This window comes from Chiloscyllium plagiosum, unplaced genomic scaffold (assembly GCF_037043375.1).
Source record: "Chiloscyllium plagiosum isolate Xiang-an unplaced genomic scaffold, Cpla_swu_hap1 HiC_scaffold_17, whole genome shotgun sequence".
Lineage (NCBI taxonomy): Eukaryota > Metazoa > Chordata > Chondrichthyes > Orectolobiformes > Hemiscylliidae > Chiloscyllium > Chiloscyllium plagiosum.
In genome coordinates this window covers 57,287,126-57,308,916 of record NW_028270155.1, presented here as the reverse complement: position 1 = coordinate 57,308,916, position 21,791 = coordinate 57,287,126, and the positions used below count along the sequence as shown (strand labels likewise).

Genomic DNA, 21,791 nt, shown 5'->3' with positions numbered 1-21,791 from the left:
GCGGAGAAACCTTCATCGAATTCCGACAGCAAAGAAGCAGGCTATTTGGCCCATCGTGCATCACACCCTACCCTTTCCCTGCAACTGTGCACTTCCCATGGCCAATCCACCTAACCTACACATCTTGGACTTAGGGAGAAAATGGAGCACCCGGAGAAAACCACACAGACAATGGGGGGGAATGTGCAAACTCCACACAGTCACCCGATGCTGCAGTCAAGCCTGCGAGGCAGCAGTGTGCTGCACTTAGGAGGGAAGATACCAGAAAAGTATGGACATACATACCAGGAGAGGATGTATCTTTTTTCTCATGGAAAAACACTGGAGGGTGACCAAACAGTGATCTTTAAAAAGTTGTAATATTACCAGCTGTGTTGTAAACAGCTGCCAGGCTAACTTTATTTCTGCTTTTCTCTTCCTCACTTGTCATGTGAAAGCTGAAGGTTTCTCTTTGGCAATAATCTGTGTTAATACAGCATGATACAACATCCTAAGGTACGTCACCAGTAAGTAATAATATAAAGGTTAGCCACGAGTAACGTTAAGATTTAGGGCAGGAAATCAAAAATTTGATAAAGATATACGTTTTAAAGGAGTAACATAAAGGAAGAGAGAGGAGAGTGAGGTGGTCAGGAGTGGATGGAATTGCAGAACTTACTACTCAGGTAGCTGGAAGAGCAGTGTAACGAGTGACAAAATCAGGGACGTGGAAGAGGCCAGAATTGGAAGTTCACATAAATCTAAGATTATTGTGTTGGAAAAGGCTGTCAGAGCAATGGGGGATAAAGCCATGAGGGAATTTGAATTTAAGGATTAAGAATTTTAACTTCAAAATGTTGCCAGACAGATAGGTGTGAGTCAGTATGTATAGCAGTTATGTGCAATGGGACATGATACGAGTTAGGATATGGGAAGCAGAGCATTGGGTAAGTTTAAGTTTACGGAGAGTACAAAGTGGAAGGCAGGCAAGAAGCAGTGGAATACTCAAACTTCAAAGCAATGTGGGAGTTCAACAGCAGATGAACTGAGACAATGGTGGAGATGGCCAACTTTATGGAAATGAAGACAGTGATGGTATTGATATGAGGTCAGAAAATTAGCTCAGAGTCCAACAAACCATCAATGTTGAGAACAGACTAGCTCAGTAGCAGACAGTTGCCAGTAAGTGGAACAGGCATGAGGCTAGGATACTGGAGTATGTGGCAAAAGTGAGGACTGCAGATGCTGGAAATCAGAGTCTAGATTAGAGTGGTGCTGGAAAAGCACAGCTGGTTAGGCAGCATCCGAGGAGCAGAAAAATCCTAATGAAGGGCTTTTGCCCGAAATGTCGATTTTCCTACTGGAGTATGTGGCAGAGACCAAAGATAATTGTTTCTGCCTTTCCAATAATTAATTTCACACATTGTGGAAAACACAGTGGAGGAACGTAGTGTTAATCTCATCCTAAAAATCTGTGGCACATTTTAGTGATTGGAATTATTCCCTAATAATATCTGAATAAACTTTTAAAAATGCTGCAAGTTAAAATGTTTTATTTCAGCACAGAAATAGTACTGTATTCATCAAAAGGTTAAACAGACATTACATCTATAAGGTGATTGGCACTTAAAGGATAAACCATTGAGTAATATTTTAACAAGCCAGACACAAAAGAGATTAATGTCATAAAAAGAATGTTAAGGCCACACAAAGCAAATGCAATGTTTCTGGGAAATCTATTTAAAGATTTCCATTAAATGGCAGGTCTTTAAAGTTCATCACATTGTTACAACTTGCTATCACACAAATTTACATGAATTTGATGGTTACCAGAACTTTAAAAACATTTATTTTATGTCTAAAACATAGTATTGAAACTGTCCCTGAGAAACATAGTTTCATTTCTAGATTGGCCTAATGATTTATATTGATGTATACTTAGTGCCAAATAGAATATATATAAAAATAACAAAAAAAATATACTAAAACCTCTGTAAGAGGGACTTTTTTCAGATCATATTAACCCTCATTTATATATGTATATATAAAAAAGGAAAATAAAATACTGATTAAATGTTCAAATCTCAATGATATGCCAAAGGTTAGGTCACAATAGATGACCACTAGATTAAAAAAAACAGACAAGCATCCCGTACCACGGCTTGTAGCTGTCAATCGACTCACTTTCATCACACCCCAAAACTGAATAATGGCCAGGAACTCAGTTTCAAAAGGTATGGTTTGAAAGCAACTGAGTTATAGTTATTAAAATTGGTCCTAAAAGTCATGCCGATGTAGTGTTTGCTCTTGCATCGAAGTTATCTCTGGCATGGAGAAAGAAAACAGGCAAATCTGGGTACTTTTTACTGGACAGTCTCCGTTTTCCAGGATCTAATTTAGCTCGGGGGCTTTGCAATAATTCCGGTAGTGGAAATTCGCCAGTGCTGCGGCTAACATACACAGGCGGTACCTTCTGAACCAGTTCAATTTTTGGATCTAAGCTTGCAAACCTTTTAGAGTTCTTCCTGATATTTGGGTGCACTGGAGAAAATGGCTTTGGAAGTTCACCATGGTGCTGTGGTTTGGGAATCAGACTCTGCAGGGAATTTCCAAGATTGCTCATTGTGCTGTGAAGGATTGTTTTGCTGTAGTCAACCATTGCTGCACTGCCAAGTCTTGTCTGAATCACTGGAATTTCATCCATGGACTCTGCAGAATCAGAGTGGTATTCAGCTGGAGGGCCTGCAGCCTGAACATGGTTATTGCCATTGAGCATTAACGGAGGTAGAGTAGCCTTTGATGGGAAAGCTGGGATAGGGATCATTGAACTCTGGAAAGCAACAGCAAGATCTGTGAAAGCAAAGAAATTGAGATAGATAATTACAGCAATAATGGTCATTACAGAGTTTCTTTGAAATGAAATAATATTTATTACTCCAGTTACTTAAAACAGCACATAATTGCATAGCTGAAGGACATGCAGGTTTGAATATATAGAAAGAATTAACATTCAGGATGCAGAGTAGTTATGGTCATTTAAAACTTTTGTGGTCTCATAATCATGTTCCAGTCCAGTAAACTCTATTCATTTCAATTCCTGACCAGATTAATTGGAAGATTCCTTGATATAGCTAACCTTTTAGTAGTTCCATGAATATCAACTGAGCTCAGACCTAGACTGAGGAAAGCAGTCTTTTCACTGCTTTACTCCCAGCGCTCAAAGGCAGCTCAGAGGGTTAAGAATCCATATAGGGGCAAATTGGATTCAAGAGATGAGTTAACAGGTAAACAGAGAATAATAGGAAAATAAAGCTGAAACACTAGAGATAATAAAATTGTACATCCTAGTAGCACTAAGTAGAAAGTATCCAACTTCATAATGATACACCTATTTTGGTGCATTCATATAATTAACAGGGAGTCTACAAACTGTCCTGCCTTGTTTCTTTTCTATTGGTTTGCAGTTATCAGAAACTGCTAAAATATCACTCCTTCTCCATGAACAGACAGAGAGGAGCTCAGCCTCCAAATATTTATGAAACTCCAGGTTACACTGTTGATTGCTCATCATTTCAAATAAATCATAAATCCTCCCTTCATCAGCCCAGCTGCAAGCCTCTATGATGAAAATCATATCATGCTGGAATTGAGTTATCAGTTCATGTTCCCGCACCCATCCCCCATACACTATTATGAATAGACTGTTGTGTCTTGATCTGGCTCCTTTAATTCAAGATGGAGTAGCTTGGAAATGGGATTTGGCCCATTGACAGATTAATGACCTGGCTCTCTCAGAGATGGATAATACTCAAAATAGATCAAAGTGCAGTGAGATGTATATAACATGAGGTTTTGAGTGCTTCAGTTAAAAAGAAATGTGTAACTAATGTTGATTTTAATTGCTTGTTATTATAGTAAAAGTCTTAAAACGTTAACTCAGGCCACGCAATTTTTTTAGGTTAGTCACTGAGAATTTCAGATCCCTTTTTAAAATGTTAATGGTCTTGACACTATACCCATTTCCTTCACTGAGAAGTCACCCAAGAGAGCTGTCCAACATGTCTCCCTGATGTCAACCATAACTTAAATGAACATTACACCAACAGCTGATTGAAATTCCAACCTTGTCCACTTGGTTGCCTTCAAAAACTAAGTGCTGTTCTCTCTCAACCTGAATCCCTGCAGACAGAACTTTTCTTCCCTCTTTATCTGGTGTGTGCATGCATCCATTTGCATCCATTTTAGTTTAATGAGAGGGGTAAGCATTTACAATTTCATATTACGAACAAAGTATGTTAACCAGTTTTGCATCATCATTGACTACAAACAAACCATCTCAATCAATTTTATGTTTATTAAAGAAATCTGGATGCATGTTTCATTTTAAATCTCATATAGAGAAAACATATGATTGACCACATTGGGAACTAGGGTAAAACAATTCATGTTGTAACCTGGAGAGTGATGGGACTACAGAAAGAAAAGGCACTTCTCACATTTAGGTTGTAACACATTATAATTCCAGTGTGGTGGAGGCAATTTCAATTGAGGCATTCAAGTGGGAATTTGAATTATTGTACGAAAACAAAAATTTGCAGGGCTACTATAAGGTAGTGGATAATGGCCCTAGATAAATTGCTGATTCGAAGAGATGGTGCAGACACTAAAGGCTGAATGATGATAATTCTGTGAATTTGTCCAAATGGTCACCCTCACATGGTGAACTTAGAAAATATCAGTACACTGTTTGATTATAAAGGATAACATAAATAACCCATATTTTCTTCACAGCCAAGGCCCACACACATTCTTTCTCCAGCAGAGATTAGTAGAAAGGAATCATGATCATGTTTCTTCTCTCTCTTACCCAAGTGAGTAAAGGCCAAATACAGTACAATGAATGGTGAATCAAATGAATATGAACAACTCATTACATGGAAGAAATGAATAGTGTGTCTTCTGGTGCATATGGCTGGATATATGTAACTATAAATCTCATCTGTAATAAATGTTCATACACAGCATTCATGGTATGAAATACTATGGATTAAGCAGCTACACCAATTTAAAAAAAATACCATTTGCATTAATTTCATTGTGACAATTAACTTTTATGGCAAAGGTTTTCCTTGCTGGCATCATTAACTCATTTAAAATCGTGGAGAATATAAAAGTTCAGAACAAACCCTGAAACATACCAAGTGATTCTCCCAAATAAAGCACAATGTTTCATTAAAAGTTTCCATCCAATCCTTATTATTTACAAACTGATCCTTACCTGGTTCTGAAAGTGGAACAGCAGATGGTAGTTTAATGGTGCTGGCTGATGACTTATCAGTCATTATGTCTGCAGGTAGTTTGTTTACTCTCTTCTTTCTCTTCAATGACAAAGAGATTAGCAACAGTTACTGATGTTCACTCACTTTAAAAATCACCAAGTATTATATGTACTGCGGTCAAGAATGGTATAGAGCTGCTTGCATGTAAAAATAAACACATAATTTTATGATTAATTATTGTAAATTCTTTAAATACTATTCCAGACTCACTTTAAAAAAAAAATTGTTTGAATCACCAACCCAATCGGAAATAATTTCAGTAATTCCCTTGATGCTACATAAAAGAACAAGTTAATTAGTGGCATGAACCTTGCAGCATTGGGCTTATCACACGAGAGTTACAATGATGCAGCAAAGCCGCTGTGGGTACTGACTGAACAATCATCTTTTTTGCTTACCACTGAAACCAACAACTTCTGCATAGTCACCCAATGCCTAATTCCATTCAGTCATCATCCTTCAGCTCTCCAGCCTCACTTTAATATTGTTGAAATAAGAGAATAAACAGCAGAGAACTGGGAGTAAATCGTAATTATGATCGCTGCAGAGTTTGTTACATTGTTGCTGTTCACGATATCAAACTAGAACAGGTATATTCAATGTTATAATTTTATTCAGTCCCCAGTTAAATGCAAGCTGATATTATATAATGACGATGGTATTTAGAGTCTCACATTGTTGCTTTCTGAAAACTCCACCACTCTTGATGGTAAGACCCCCAACATAATTCAGAACATTTTCCCTCCATTCATCCTTCAGTTCATACATGACCAGTTAACCTCATAAGTAGCTATATGCTAAAGTGATGTTCCAAATGAAGCAAAAGGCAAATTGGTTCTATTAGGAGCTTGTTATTACTTTCAGCAGAATTCCCTCATCAGAACCTTCCTGCTATGGTTTTCATGCATAAGTGGGCTTGGAACAGGAAGCCTAGTCCTTCAGCCTTGGACATCATGGTCCGGGCAAGATGAATGAGAATGGACAAGATCATTAATGCATTTAACTGGGCACTGTATAAAATTATAATATTGAATATGCCTGTTCTATTTTGAATCCTGAACAGCAACAATACAACAAACTCTGTAGTGATCAGAATTATGATTTATTCCAGGTTTCTGCTGTTTATTCTCTTACTTCAACAAACCTGAGCTTTTTTCTCCTACAAGCTTTGTGTTCTTAATCACTGTCATAGAGAAGTGTAACTAACATCTTTCAGAATGAACTATGTTAAAAGTTGTGCTGGAGACATTCAAAATCAGAGCACTGGAATCAGCTTGACCCAATCGTCATCATCAGACAAGTCTATAAAGTGCATTTCCAATAAACCAAGCTATAAATTGCTGCCATTGATACAAATCACTCCCTGGATATAACCCTTGAAGTTTTTCATTCAAAGCACAACTACTGTCCTCATATCAACCTCTGTCATTCTGCCCCTACAGATAAAAACCAATAGCTTCTAAACTGATTCAACAAGCACTGGCATCCCCATAGAGCACAGAATTAAAACAGATGCAGTACTACGAGACACCATCTATAAACCACACTCTCAAAACATGGTAAATAAGAACAGGACAATGACAACAGGTTTAATGAGAACATCAGTGTGATGGGATCTATCATTGAAGACAAGCAGTTAAGGATAAGCCTTTTTAATAAATAAAGAATGCTTTCACGTTTGAGTTGTCTAGTCAAACTGTACTGAGCTACTTGTCCCTTCGACAAATGAAATGCTTTGCTTTCACTTGGCAGCCTGCAGCTGAGATAATTAACTAATTACGAATCTCTCATTGAAGGGAGTCACTTTGGCTAAGTTTTTTTACTGTCTTCTGTTTAGAAATTGAGTGCTTCAGTTGCACCTGAATTCTTAAATGCCTCCATTTTCTAAACATCAGGCTTCTTTGCCTGCAATGTCTTATTTACCTTGGTTTTCTGAAGATGTGTAGAAATCACAGGCAAAGAATCATCTTCCAGCTTACTACTGGGCATGTTCATGTCACCATTCTGATAAAGGTTTGGTACCCTAAAATGAAACAGAGAGAGGGTCAGGCAGTGGCACTAGAGTATTTGCCCATGTTATGACTTAGAGAGACTGTAAACTTGAAGCATAAAATGTGGGCAAGTTCACGTTAGTAAACAACTTAGATGTAATTCCACAATTGGTCAATACTTGTGAAATAAACCAGAGTGTGAGGCAATTTACACTGATGAACAATTTAGAATTGTCTGACCAGAGTGAGCTTACCTGGTTCAAAACCTTAAGCAAAGCTTTGCAGTTAATTTACAAAAACAGAAACTGCTGCCAAATAAATAAATAAAAGTCAGAAACTGCTGCCAAAGCTCAGCAGGTCTGGCAGCATCAGTGGAGAGAAATCAGAGTTAACATCTCGGGTCAGGTAACCCTTCCTCAGAACACTTCTGAGGAAGGGTCACCTTACCTGAAACATTAACTCTGATTTCTCTCCACAGATGCTGCCAGACCTGCTGAGCTTTGGCAGCAGTTTCTGGCTTTTATTTATTTATTTTGTGGGATGCAAGCTTTGCTAGCTGGCCAGCATTTATTGCCCATCCCTAGATGCCCTTGAGAAGATGGAGGCGAGCTGTCTTCTTGAACCACTGTAGTCCATGTGCTGTGGGTTAACTCACAATGCCATTAGGGGGTGATTTTGACGCAGCAACAGTAATTGAACAGCTGTAGGTTCCCAAGTCAGGATCGTGAACGGCTTGGATAGGAACTTGAAGGTGGTGGTGTTCTCACGTATCTGCTGCCCTTGACCTTTCAGATGGAAGTGGTCACAGGTTTGAAAGGTGCATCATGTTGATAGTACACATTCTGCTACTGAGCGTCGGCAGTTGAAGGAGTGGATGCAGTCCCAATAATTGGGCTGCTTTGTCCTGGATGGTGTCAAGCTTCTTGAGTGTTTTTGGGGCTGCACTCATCCAGGGCAAGTGGGAGCACTCCATCACACACCTTTCTTGTGCCTTGTAGATAGTGGGCAGTCTTTACAGAGTCAGGAGGGGAGTTACTCACTGCAGTATCCGTAGCCTCTGACCTGCTCTTGTAGCCACTGCATTTGTGTGGTGAGGGCAGCTGTGTTTCTGATCAGTGATTACTCCCTGGATGTTGATAGTGGGGATTCAGTGATGGTAAGACCATTGAATGTCAAGGGGTAGTAATTAGATTGTCTCTTGTTGGTGATGGGTCATAGCTTGTCATTTGTGTGGCACAAATATTACTTGCCACTTGTCAGCCTAGGCCTGGATATTGTTCAGATCTTGTTGCATTTGGCCACAGACTGCTTCAGTGTCTCAGGAATTGTGAATGGTGCTGAACGTTGTGCAATCATTGGCAAACATTCCCACTTCTGACCTTAGATGGAGGGAAGGTCATTGATGATGCAGATTAAGACAGTTGGGCCCAGGACACTACCCTGAGGAACTCCTGGGGCTGAGATAACTGACTCCACCAACCATGATTTCTGATTTACAGATTCCACAGTTCTTTTGGATTTTCTTTGCAGTTAATTGTCAGTCATCATTAACTAGTGCACTCGCCAGGGCCTCTGCCATGATCCACTCGCCAACCAATGATTTTCCACTCCTACAGTATAAATATTATCCCTTCACTTTCGTATTGCTTTTCTTAACTGTTCTGATGAGAGAAGATGAAAGCTTCAGGAAATACATATACACATATTTTTCTTCTTCTCGCAACACTTAAGGTCTGTACTACCAAACAATTATCTTGAACTATAATGATTAAATCATTCAAACTACACCAATCCAGGTAGTCGTCACACTCAGAGACTTACTGTACAAGGAGCAAGATTCTGAAGAAATTAATGGCGCATGTTACATTAACGTCTACCCAATCTGAGGATTCCTTGCAAAGCTTTAGGTGGAGATAGGGAATTCTACACTAGTTTTATGGAAGATCTGTACAAAATGCATATGTTCCCCAAGTCCTAGTAATTACGTCCTGAGGCCCAGTAATTAGTAATGAGGCTGTAGTTATCATGCAATAAACCACCTTGTTAATTACAGACTTTACAGAGAAGCACTATGGCAATGTGTCCACTATCACTGACAATTATACAGGCTTGAGACAAAGTCAAGACAAAGGAGGATTGCTGGCAATAAACTACCTTAAATAACCCTTATTCTGAACCACAGTGACAGAGGCAGCAGATACTGTTAGGTGTCAGTAGTGGAAATCAGAGTAGTGTCACAACAGTATGCTTAATTGAGTGGTATTCTGACAATATACATTGTTACAACACACTGCAGGGTCTATGACCAGGAAGGAAAAAACAATGACCAGCTTTCTTTCTTTTCTAATTAATTAACATTAGCTCTGCAGGAACTGAATTGCATGTAGTTACTGGACAATAACAAGATCAGCTGGCAAATAACATTTGCAGGGATGGGTGAACTGTCCATTCAGAAAGTCAGTGCAGCCACAACGGGTCAAATAATTGCCTTGTGCTGTAATAGTTCATTGATGTTATAAAAAATACGTTCCACATAAGAACAGGCCATTCAGCCTATTAAGTCTGTCCTGACATTTAATTTGGTCATACACTTCAATCTTTTTTACCCAACCTCCCTTGTACACCCTTGGTAATCAGAAATCCATCAATCTTTACCATAACATTCCATTAGTTACATCTTTCCAAACTAAAAAGACCCATTAATCCCCACTCTATCTTCTGTGTATTAACCAACCCTCAAAACTCTGCTAATACATTACCCCTCAACACCATGAGCTCCCATCTTATGCAATAACCCTCTTTGTTTCCTTATCAAATGCCTTCTGAAAATCCAGATATATTACATTTAACAATTCCCCTTCATCAACTCTGCTTTTCATATTCTCAAAAAAACTAGCAAACTCGTCAAGCATGATTTTCCTTTCATAAAACATTGACACTATTGGTGCTGTCAGACTTTTCTAAATGCCTTATTTCTTCTTTAACACTGGATTCTATCCATCAGATCCTGGTGACTTGACTGCCTTCAGTTCCGTTACTTTGTCAAATACTTCGTCCCTTGAGACAATAACAAGAAATTGTTAAGGCTTTTCCTCCCATTAACACCTTGCTTATCCGATATCTCTGGAATATTTATAATGTCCTCTGTGAAGACCAATGCAAAATACACATTCAAATTATCTGCCATTTCCTTGTTCCCCAGTTAACAATCCTCAGTTGCATCCCCTCAAGAGTCCTAGACACTTTTTATATACCCATAGATGTTCTTTCAGGTTGAGGATAAGCCCTGATGAATTTTGGAAGAGTGAAGGACTGGAGCCTCAGCCTTGTGTCATTTCTGTGCAAGGTGAAAGAGAGAGGAAAGTAACATCAATCACATCTGGGAAATTGAGAAGGTAGCAATTACTTACATTTTAAAAAGATTAAGCACAATCATATTTTGGAATAAAGGAGCATTTTGCGCATAACAGTAGAGAAAGTGGAGTTAGGTCTCAAGCTATTTTTGAGGGAAAAAAAAGGTTAATTGCATTTTGTTAAAAACAGGATAGAGTTTAGAGGGTCAGCTCTCAAGCAAATCATTACTTTTCTCCCCCATACACTGTTGGTCAAAAGTTCATAACCTTTCTGATAAATTCACATGATAGTCATTTTGTTGACAGATACACTTTACAATTAGCAAAACTGTAGCAAGATACAATTAAATTAGTACTGTCATTAATGAAGACAATATCCAAAAAGGAAATAATTGAATGGCTAGTTCCTTCATACTACAGCAGAGAATTTACACTTCTGACTCACAGCTAATTTGGGCTTAATAATGTATTTAGACTAAGTAAAGCATTCAGATATCTATGGCTACTGACCTAACAGTCAACTGACAGATGAAAAAAATTTTTTTAATGTTGTGCTTTTAACTTAAAGTCACCATTTTGTATTAGAAGGCACCTTCACAAAAAGGCCTTTCCTGATTCAGAACAAACACTCATGCCAATTGATTGAAAATATAAATAATATCTGAAAGTCCTCGCAAAGAATGATTTGTATCACAATTGTGTAGAAAACACCAGAGATCTTAGATAATATACACAAGATCACATTATATACAAACCAACAATCTAATAAAGAAGCAAACCAACATGAGAGATATGGTTCAACCTCTGCCCCAATCATTACAGCACACGTAATTCAAATTCAAACTATGTGCTGCATTGAATAATACAATCCAGGAATGAGTGTCATTATTAGTATCCAGTACAGATAGAATAATGCAATCTTCTGAGATGCAATAGAATGCACTCCAGAGAATAAGATATAGCATTAATCAGAATGACTCATTGCAAAGGAGTCTCATTAGTTTTAACCTCACAGTCAGATTAATTCCTTCTCATACAATAGGCAAACAACATTATTGCCACTGTTTTCCAATCGCTGCTTTTGGATGTTAACTTAATTACAAATTAAGTACAAGGATTTTAGTTGATCTTCTTATACAATTGACATATTTGCATACTACTTGATTGTATATTTAATACAGTGTGTCCGTTAATTGTTATTTTGTTTTATTTGAAAAATTAAGTTGTATGAACACTTACTCCTTTGTCAATGATACTGTTAATGAGGTACCTTCAAACGGAATTCCATCATTAGTGTATCCTAGAGAACCTGTAGTTCCAAAATTCTGGAAAACATTAAAAAATCCATTTCATATCAGTATTTCTGGTAAAACATTTTGAAAGTTTGCTTTACAAAGTACAATTTATTTTGCCAAATAAGAGTTTGTTATTAGTCTCTTCCAGAGTTTGAATGCACATTCATAATAACATACACTACTAAGAAAAGAATACTTCATTCTTTCAAATTCCCAGTCGTGTTGGTAGGTAAAATGAATATTTATGTATACTGTAACAGAATAGAAAGGTACCAGACTGAGATTAGTTAATGTCTATACAGTTTACCACTGACAATAACCTCTGCTAGAATACACACAGGATGGCAGGTAAAGGCTATAATAAATTGCATAATAAAGGGTCACAATTGAAATATTATAAACACAAATATCTAACACATATCTGTACCCATCAACTATATAGAATCACATATTTCATTGCTCTTATTTGATTACAATCTATTTATCCAAGTCTTGAAAGTTCCCGGTTGCATCAGCATCCAGACTTTTTTTTGTGGCAAAGTGCTTTTCAAAGTTCTATCACCCTTTGTTTGGCATAATTTAAAATTTAAGGTTATATGCTCTCATTCTTGATTTTTCCACCTAAAGAAATATTCTTCTGTAATTACCTTATAAAATCCTGTTATATTTGCAAGGTATTTGAAATAGCAAAATACTGCAAATGATGGAAATCTGACAAAAACAAAAACTGCTGGAAATACCCAGTGGCTCTGCAGAGATGATATTTTAAGGCAAAAAACAAAAACAAACTTCTTTGGGCCAAAATCTGGAAACCGGGGATAAAATGTGATTATCTCTTATGCATGCTGAAATTTCCTGTCAATGAAGCTGATTTACTGATTGATGATAAATGTCAAGTTTTGACTCCGATCAACCTGGATTCAACTTGCTGAGAATTGGTCACAATCCACTACTTCAGGCTTCACGACACTGAAAGAAATACTGACATTTGAATAGTGTATTGAATTCAAGAAAGAAAAACGATTTCAGGAATAGAGATTAAAGCTTCTCAGTTGACTTCTTTACTCACCGACTTCTGGGTTGCCTGATTTCCAGAAAAACATCAGGAGGCTGACATTAGAGATTAAACTTTTGACAGCAATAAAAAGGGCACTCTCATGGCTAAGTGGGAGTGTCCCTGCCCCTGACCAGAGAGGACTCGGTTCAAGTCCCACCTGTCCCAGAGGTAATGCAATAAAAAAAAATTCGAGGAGAAAGTGAGGACTGCAGATGCTGGAGATCAGAGCTGAAAATGTGTTGTTGGAAAAGCGCAGCAGGTCAGGCAGCATCCAAGGAACAGGGGAATCGACGTTTCGGGCATAAGGAGGGCTTATGCCCGAAACGTCGATTCTCCTGTTCCTTGGATGCTGCCTGACCTGCTGCGCTTTTCCAGCAACACATTTTTAGCAATAAAAAAAAAATTGACTGCAATAATTAGATAAATCACAACCTACACAGTGCTGAACACAATTTTAAAAAAAATCACATGATACGATTCAATTGATGAAATCTCTAAATAACTTAATGTCTCCAAGTTTCCTCCACATATCCATAATGAAAGATGATGCAATCACAAAAAGATGCGCATCCCAACTCTGCGTGGAACTATCACCCAACAACTATTTTTGCAGGATTGGCTAATCAGTGTTTGGAGGGTGCATTTGCCACCTAACGCAGAGGAGGTGGTTTCCACAATGTGGGTACGCTGGCAATCCAACCAGTTGCAATGGGAGATGCAGCTTCCAAGGTAGCAAGAGAAGTAGAAAGTGACTAGCATTAGATGGGAGTATCCTCTGAAGACTAGGTATTAAAATTTAGATTGAAAGGCAGACATAATTACTAGTTGTGATTGTGGTGGAACAACTCCTCTCCCAGAGGCCTGAAATTGTAGCTGTTTCTCAGTGGTAATGACAGGTACAGACAGGATTCTAAGATGTGCAGCGGATGAAGTGTGACACCACACCTTTCCTGCCGGACAGACTCATTTAACCAGTTGCAATGTGGAGCCCAGACAAAAAAAAAGTTTGGTAGGAAGACCAATTAATTCCTCAAATGACTACCTACTGCTTATAGAAAATTAGCCCCTCTGCAGCCTTCCTGAAGACGATGAGGTAGATGGTACCAGCACCAGCAAACCAGTTGACAGTAGGAAATTATAGTCCGTGACACCTGACCCTCCCTCCAACTGGTTTCAAAAACCTAGCCCAATGTTTCTGATCATTGATCTAGTACTTTCTTTTAATAATCCAGAGTCCAATTTAGGTTTATACTAACAACAGTTATTCTCGGATTTCAGATGTCCCAGATTTCCTTAGGACATACACCCTTTTGCAGTTATACTGAAAATGCACTTCAGATTTCTGGCATCGAGCTGAAGCTATTGCCTATCCATCAACTTGCTTACAACCTCCAACAACCTTCCTTAGTTTGCAAAATCACTCAAGTTGTTACCAACAAACTTTATCATCATGTTTTTATGCCAATGCCCAAGTCATGAATATAATGGCAATATGAAATCAGAGTTCAAAAACCCAAGGATACCAGCGTGGTAAGCCAAAAACACACCAATTCCTTCAGGCTCTAATTTTTCACCAAATCATCCCTCTTCATATATATAAACTTTCAGAACAAGTTTCTTATGTCACATCTTATCTATTCCTTCTGAAAATCCATACATGTACCATAGGTCACATTCTCTTTATTCTAGTCCCTTCACAAAAATACAAATTAGATAAACAATACTTTTGACTATTTTTCACTTGCCTTGTCTTTTGGTATTACAAATTCCAGATTCTCACTGGTAAATGGGAACAGAGTAAATGGTTTATTTATTTCATGGTGCATCTATTTCCTCTTCCTTGAGCAGAATTGTAACATTTCCCACAGTTCAGGTCTTGGGCACAACAAGAGCTTTGGGAAAATTGTGCCTGATGTTCCGTTATTTCTGCCAAACAAATAATGCAGGTTGCAACTCGAGATACTGTCTTTCACATGGAACATGATGTCAAGGTCCAGAATGCCATCTAAGCCGCATTCAAAAGATCCTGTTCAATGTATATCAAATGTGCTTGGTTTGATCAAATGGAGAACACGAATTGGGGTTTCACTTCAGCACACTGGCTGTGACTGAGTGGTTAAAAAATGGATTTGATCTATTGGGATCTTCCACACAGTTTTAGATCCTGCTAAACCTGTTTATTATTAGTTGTGAAATGGTGGGGCAATAGCAAAAGTAGTTGCCTTCCAAGTAGTTGGCCTGGGTTCAACTGTCAGGCTTCATATTTTCAGGTCCATTGGCACAGTAGTGAGAAGGTCTGAGTTAAGTTCCACCTCAATGTTATGACTTCCCCGTGGTCATTTTTTTTTAATCAACCTGTTCGGGAAAAGTAGAGTGTAGAGACTCTTACTTAAACCATAGTGCTGCTGAATTTGGAATTGTGTTTATTATGTTTCATTCTAAGAAAAAGAATTGTAAAACAATGCTCCTGCATCCTCCTTAAATAAATGGCTTTCGGGAATGCAAGTATTCTACTTTCTGTCCTCACCTTTATTTAGCCCTCAAACAATATCACAAGAACAAACTTGTGGGACTTTTGAGAATGCAAACTGGCTGCCACATTTCTTACAAAAACAGAAATTATTACATTTTCAATTATTTTATTCACTGTATCGCACATTGGGCTGCCCTACCATAAGTCTTCTTCCATTCATCTGTATCTCAAATTCATGGATATAATTATAAAGAGGGTGATGCAGGAGCAGAGGGAATATGTGTGCACAGATTGAAGATGACAGGGCAGGTTAAGAAATCCATTATTAAGGCAAATGAGACCCTCAACTTTATGACTCGAGGCAGAGAGTACAAAAGAAAGGAAATGCTAATGAACCTTCATCAAGTATTGGTTTGAGCACTGTACTTTAGGAAGGCATTGGAGATGGTGCAGATAAGATTTACAAGAATGGCTCATAGGATGAAAGATTTATATTGAAAACTCAAAGCTGGAATCATTCTTCTTAGAAAAGTAAAGGCTACAAAGAGATTTGACACTAGTAGTCAAAATCATGAAGCATCTGGACGGAGTTGATAAGAAGAAAATGCTTGATTGGTGGAAGGTTAAGAACCAGAAAACATAAATTTAAGGCAAATATCGAAAAGAAAGCAGAGGCAACATGACAAAACACCTTTTAGTTTTATACACTGAAATGCACTTTGAGAGAATTTGGTGGGGGTAGATACAATCTTAGCTTTCAGAAGGTAATAAATAATTACCTGAAGAGAAAGAATTTGAAGGGTTACGGAGAAAAGACGGAGAAGTAGGATTTACTGATTTCCTATTGCACAGAATTGGCATAGACTGCCTCCTTCTCTACTGTTGTGATTCTATGGTGACACTTGCACTTCAGTAGTATTAATCTTGTTTTGAAAAGCAATGTCACTATTTGAAATAACATGCAAAACGTTTTTCATTTCTCTGTCACGGTCACCCACACTACAGTGTAGCAAGGACTGCACCAATTAATATCCCCTTGCCTCAAAAAAGCTCAAAATAAAATTAGCTCGCCAGGAATATTTGATCATAAATATAAGCCATAACTATTAATTTAACCTGGGGCAGTGTTTTGTAGAGGAATAAGATAGTGTTATTTTCTGGGTCTGTAGATTGTGAAGGAGCAAAAATGGCCTTTAGTGGAGTGATATGCACTTCTTGTGAGACGTGGGAGTTAAAAGGTTACTGCACATTATATGTGCAATAAATGCTGTTGGTTGTGAATCCTATCAGATCGAATGGATCCCTTGGAGAAACAGTTAGAGGCAATGAGGAATTTGCAAAGCAACAATGCGTGATGGATGGCAAATGTGGTCACATAGATGGGTTAACTCCAGGAAAGGTAAGAGAGGTAGGCAGCTAGTGCAGGAGTCTTCTGTGGCTATCCCCATTTCAAACAAGTACGCTGTTTTGGAAAATGTAGGGATGATCGATTCACAGAGGAACGTAGCACGAACAGCCAAGTTTCTGGTATTGAGACTGGCTCTAATGCAACGAAGGGTACGTCGGGTTCCAAGAGATCAACTGTGTTAGGAGACTCTCTCGTCAGAGGTACAGACAAATGTTTCTGTGGCCAGCAGTGAAAAATCAGAATGGTGTGTTGCTTCCCTGGTGCCAGGATCAAGGACATCTCAGAGAGGATGCAGAATGTTCTCAAAGGGAAGAGGGGCCGGCAAGAGGTCATTGTCCACATTGGAACCAATGATATAGGAAGGGAAAAGGTTGAGATTCTGAAGTGAGATTACAGAGAGTTAGGCAGGAATTTAACAAGGAGGTCCTTGAGAGTAGTAATATCTGGATTACTCCTGGTGCTACGAGCTAGTGAGGGCAGGAATAGGAGGATAGAGCAGATGAATGCATGGCTGAGGAGCTGGTGTATGGGAGAATGATTCACATTTTTGGATCACTGGAATCTCTTTTGGGGTAAAAGTGATCTCTACAAGAAGGATGGATTGCACCTAAATTAGAAGGGGACTAATATACTGGCAGGGAAATTTGTGAGAGCTGCTTAGGAGGATTTAAACTAGTAAGGTGGGGGGGGGGGGGGGGGGGTGGAACCCAGGGAGGCAGTGAGGAAAGAGATCGATCTGAGACGGGTACAGTTGAGAACAGAAGCGAGTCAAACAGGCAGGGCAGGCAGGGACAAGGTAAGATTAATAAATTAAACTGCATTTATTTCAATGCAAGGGGCCTAATAGGGAAGGCAGATGAACTCAGGGCATGGTTAGGAACATGGGACTGGGATATCATAGCAATTACAGAAACATGGTTCAGGGATGGGTAGGACTGGCAGCTTAATGTTCCAGGATACAAATGCTACAGGAAGGATAGAAAGGGAGGCGAGAGAGGAGGGGGAGTGGCATTTTTGATAAGGGATAGCATTTCAGCTGTGCTGTGGGAGGATATTCCTGGAAATACATCCAGGGAAGTTATTTGGGTGGAACTGAGAAATAAGAAAGGGATGATCACCTTATTGGGATCGTATTATAGACCTCCTAATAGTCAGAGGGAAATTGAGAAACAAACTTTGTCGGAGATCTCATCTATCTGTAAGAATAATAGGGTGGTTATGGTAGGGGAATTTAACTTTCCAAACATAGACTGGGACTGCCATACTGTGAAGGGTTTAGATGGAGAGGAATTTGTTAAGTATGTACAAGAAAATTTTCTGATTCAGTATGTGGATGTACCCACTAGAGAAGGTGCAAAACTTGACCTACTCTTGGGAAATAAGGCAGGGCAGGTGACCGAGCTGTCAGTGCAGGAGCAGTTTGGGACCAGCAACCATAATTCTATTAGATTTAAAATAGTGATGAAAAGGATAGACCAGATCTAAAAGTTGAAATTCTAAATTGGAGAAAGGCCAACTTTGACGGTATTAGGCAAGAACTTTCAAAAACTGATTGGGGGTAGATGTTTGCAGGTAAAGGGACGGCTGGAAAAAATGGGAAGCCTTCAGAAATGATATAACGAGAATCCAGAGAAAATATATTCCTGTTTGGGTGAAAGGAAAGGCTAGTAGGTATAGGGAATGCTGGGTGACTAAAGACGTTGAGGGCTTGGTTAAGAAAAAGAAGGAAGCACATGTCAGGTATAGACAGGACAGATCGAGTGAATCCATAGAAGAGTATGAAGGCAGTAGGAGTATACTTAAAAGGGAAATCAGGAGGGCAAAAAGGGGACATGGAATAGCTTTGGATTTTCCTTAACTCTATTTGCCAAAGGGTTTTTACAAATACATTAAGAACAAAAGGGTAACTAGGGAGAGAATAGGGCCCCTCAATGATCAGCAAGGCAGCCTTTTGTGTGGAGCTGCAGAAAATGGGGGAGATACTAAACGAGTATTTTGCATCAGTATTTACTGTGGAAAAGGATACGGAAGATATAGAATGTCGGGAAATAGATGGTGACATCTTGAAAAATGTCCATATTACAGAGGAGGAAGTACTGGATGTCTTCAAACGCATAAACGTGGATTAAATTCCCAGGACCTGATCAGGTGTACCAGAGAACTCTGTGGGAAGCTAGAGAAGTGTTTGCTGGGCCTCTTGCTGAGGTATTTGTATCATCGATAGTCACAGGTGAGGTGCCGGAAGACTGGAGGTTGGCTAACGTGGTGCCACTGTTTAAGGAGGGTGGTAAGGACAAGCCAGGGAACTATAGACCAGTGAGCCTGATGTCAGTGGTGGGCAAGTTGTTGGAGGGAATCCTGAGGGACAGGATGTACACGTATTTGGAAAGGCAAGGACAGATTAGGGTTAGTCAACATGGCTTTGTGCGTGGGAAATCATGTCTCACAAACTTGATTGAGTTAATTGAAGAAGTAACAAAGAGGATCGATGAGGGCAGAGCGGTAGATATGACCTATACGGACTTCAGTGAGGCGTTCAACAAGGATCCCCATGGAAGACTGGTTAGCAAGGTTAGATCTCACGGAATACAGGGAGAACTAGCCATTTTGTTACAGAACTGGCTCAAAGGTAGAAGTCAGAGAGTGGTGGTGGAGGGTTGTTTTTCAGACTGGAGGCCTGTGACCAGTGGAGTGCCACAAGGATCGGTGCTGGGTGCACTAATTTTCATCATTTATTTAAATGATTTGAATGCGAGCATAAGAGGTATAGTTAGTAAGTTTGCAGATGACACCAAAATTGGAGGTGTAGCGGATAGCGAAGAAGGTTATCTCAGATTACAACAGGATCTGGACCAGATGGGCCAATGGGCTGAGAAGTGGCAGATGGAATTTAATTCAGATAAATGCGAGGTGCTGCATTTTGGGAAAGCAAATCTTAGCAGGACTTGTACATTTAATGGTAAGATCATAGGGAATGTTGCTGAACAAAAAGACCTTGGAGTGCAGGTTCATAGCTCCTTGAAAGTGGAGTCGCAGGTACTGAAGGCAGCGTTTGGTATGCTTTCCCTTATTGGTCAGAGTATGGAGTACAGGAGTTGGGAGGTCATGTTGCGGCTGTACAGGACATTGGTTAGGCCACTGTTGGAATATTGTGTGCAATTCTGGTCTCCTTCCTATCAGAAAGATGTTGTGAAACTTGAAAGGGTTCAGAAAAGATTTACAAGGATGTTGCCAGGGTTGGAGGATCTGAGCTATAGGGAGAGGCTGAACATGCTGGGGCTGTTTTCCCCTGGGGCATCGGAAGCTGAGGGATGACCTTATTGAGATTTATAAAATCATGAGGGGCATGGATAGGATAAATAAACAAAGTCTTTTCTCTGGGGTCAGGGAGTCCAGAACTAAAGGGCATAGGTTTAGGGTGAGAGGGGAAAGATATAAAAGTGACCTAAGGGCAACATTTTCACACAGAGAGTGTATGTGTATGGAATGATCTGCCAGAGGAAGTGGTGGAGGCTAGTACAATTGCAACATTTAAAAGGCTTCTGGATGGGTATATGAATAGGAAGAGTTTGGAGGGATATGGGCCGGGTGGGACTAGATTGGGTTGGGATAGCTGGTCGGCCTGGACGGGGTTGGACTGAAGGGTCTGTTTCCATGCTGTACATCTCTATGACTCTATCAATTTGGCCCTGGGAAGTTAACATTAATTAAAAGTATAAGTAGCATTAAACAGTATGTGGAATTATAATGTGGACAAATCATTTTAAGACTTAAATCTTTTTACCTGATCAGATAGCGTTGGCGAATCTTGCGCCTTTGAATTCTTGGGTGAGACCTTGGACCCTCGCCGGTGACGCTGGCGCACAATGTATTCATAAGTGCTGAGTCGGTTCCACACTACAACAAAAAAAACTTCTGACAATGCATGATCAGTCATTTTTATATTTAATCATAAAACATTGCATCTAGAGAGAGGTGATTAATTCTTCTAAAATTTATCTTTCACATTAGTGATGGCTTCCGAAATTACTGAAAATCCCAATCCATATGTAAATAAGAAACATCCAGCTGTGAATTGAAGATGTATGTAAATGTGCCAAAAATGCTTGACATCTTTCCAAAGTAATGAAACAAAATCTTCTTTTTATAGAAACCATGCCAGACACTACGTAAGTAAAGAATATTGTTGAAGTTTGTCTTGGTAAATGCTAAAGTGCACTTTGCTTCTCAGTAATATATTAGAGGATTTGGATGTCTGCACTTCTTTTAGAATGCCCCTTTTTAAAGCTTAATATTTTACTCAACAAGCAAACTGTTCTTCCCTGTAAAGCACATCATTATATGGATTCCTATCTTCCAACGGTTCAGATGATTTCTTCTGCAACAATATTATATGAATATTCCAGTTCCAGACAATTTTTCAGAGGAAGCCTGGCTTACTTGCAGCTTTTATCAGGAAAATACTGGCATTCAGTCCACAATTTTAGATCCGTTAATGGACAAAAAACCATGAGTAGCATGTGATTTGAGAGGGGTCAGCCTGACTTAGTTGTAACACATTGACTTCTAGTTCAGAAAGGCGGTGGGCTCCAACCTCACCCCAAGACTTGTAATTTCAGCTGGCTCCTCAGTACAGTGGTCAGGGTGACTTTTGCTCTGTATGTTACATTGAGGTCATGTCTGCTTGCTGTCATGGACACAATAGATTTCATAACACTAGCCAAAGAGGTTTTCAGCCTCTGCTACAAAACTTGCATGTTTAGGGAGGTCAGAAATTAGATCAGTCAGAGTGCTTTCTATGGTTAAGAAATCAACATTCACCTCTGACGTTTTCATACGAAAAGAGCAATTATAATCACAGAACCATTCCCTGGAATAAGACACCCTCAGCATAGA

At 39.1% G+C, this 21,791-nt stretch overlaps 1 protein-coding gene across 6 annotated transcripts in view; it reads right to left on the bottom strand.

Annotated features, from left to right (window-relative positions):
• Positions 1-1,515: 1,515 nt before the first annotated feature.
• The window catches only part of zdhhc1 (zDHHC palmitoyltransferase 1), a 61,801-nt gene continuing 41,525 nt past the window's right edge, over positions 1,516-21,791 (bottom strand). For all 6 annotated transcript variants that reach the window (XM_043707108.2, XM_043707110.2, XM_043707109.2 and 3 more), the window contains 5 exons: positions 20,680-20,792; positions 11,902-11,987; positions 7,242-7,341; positions 5,258-5,357; positions 1,516-2,829 (listed from right to left, as the gene is read on the bottom strand). In XM_043707108.2, coding sequence (XP_043563043.2) covers positions 2,264-2,829; positions 5,258-5,357; positions 7,242-7,341; positions 11,902-11,987; positions 20,680-20,792 — 965 coding nt within the window. In that variant the 3' untranslated portion in view covers positions 1,516-2,263. The remainder of the gene's footprint in view (positions 2,830-5,257; positions 5,358-7,241; positions 7,342-11,901; positions 11,988-20,679; positions 20,793-21,791) is intronic.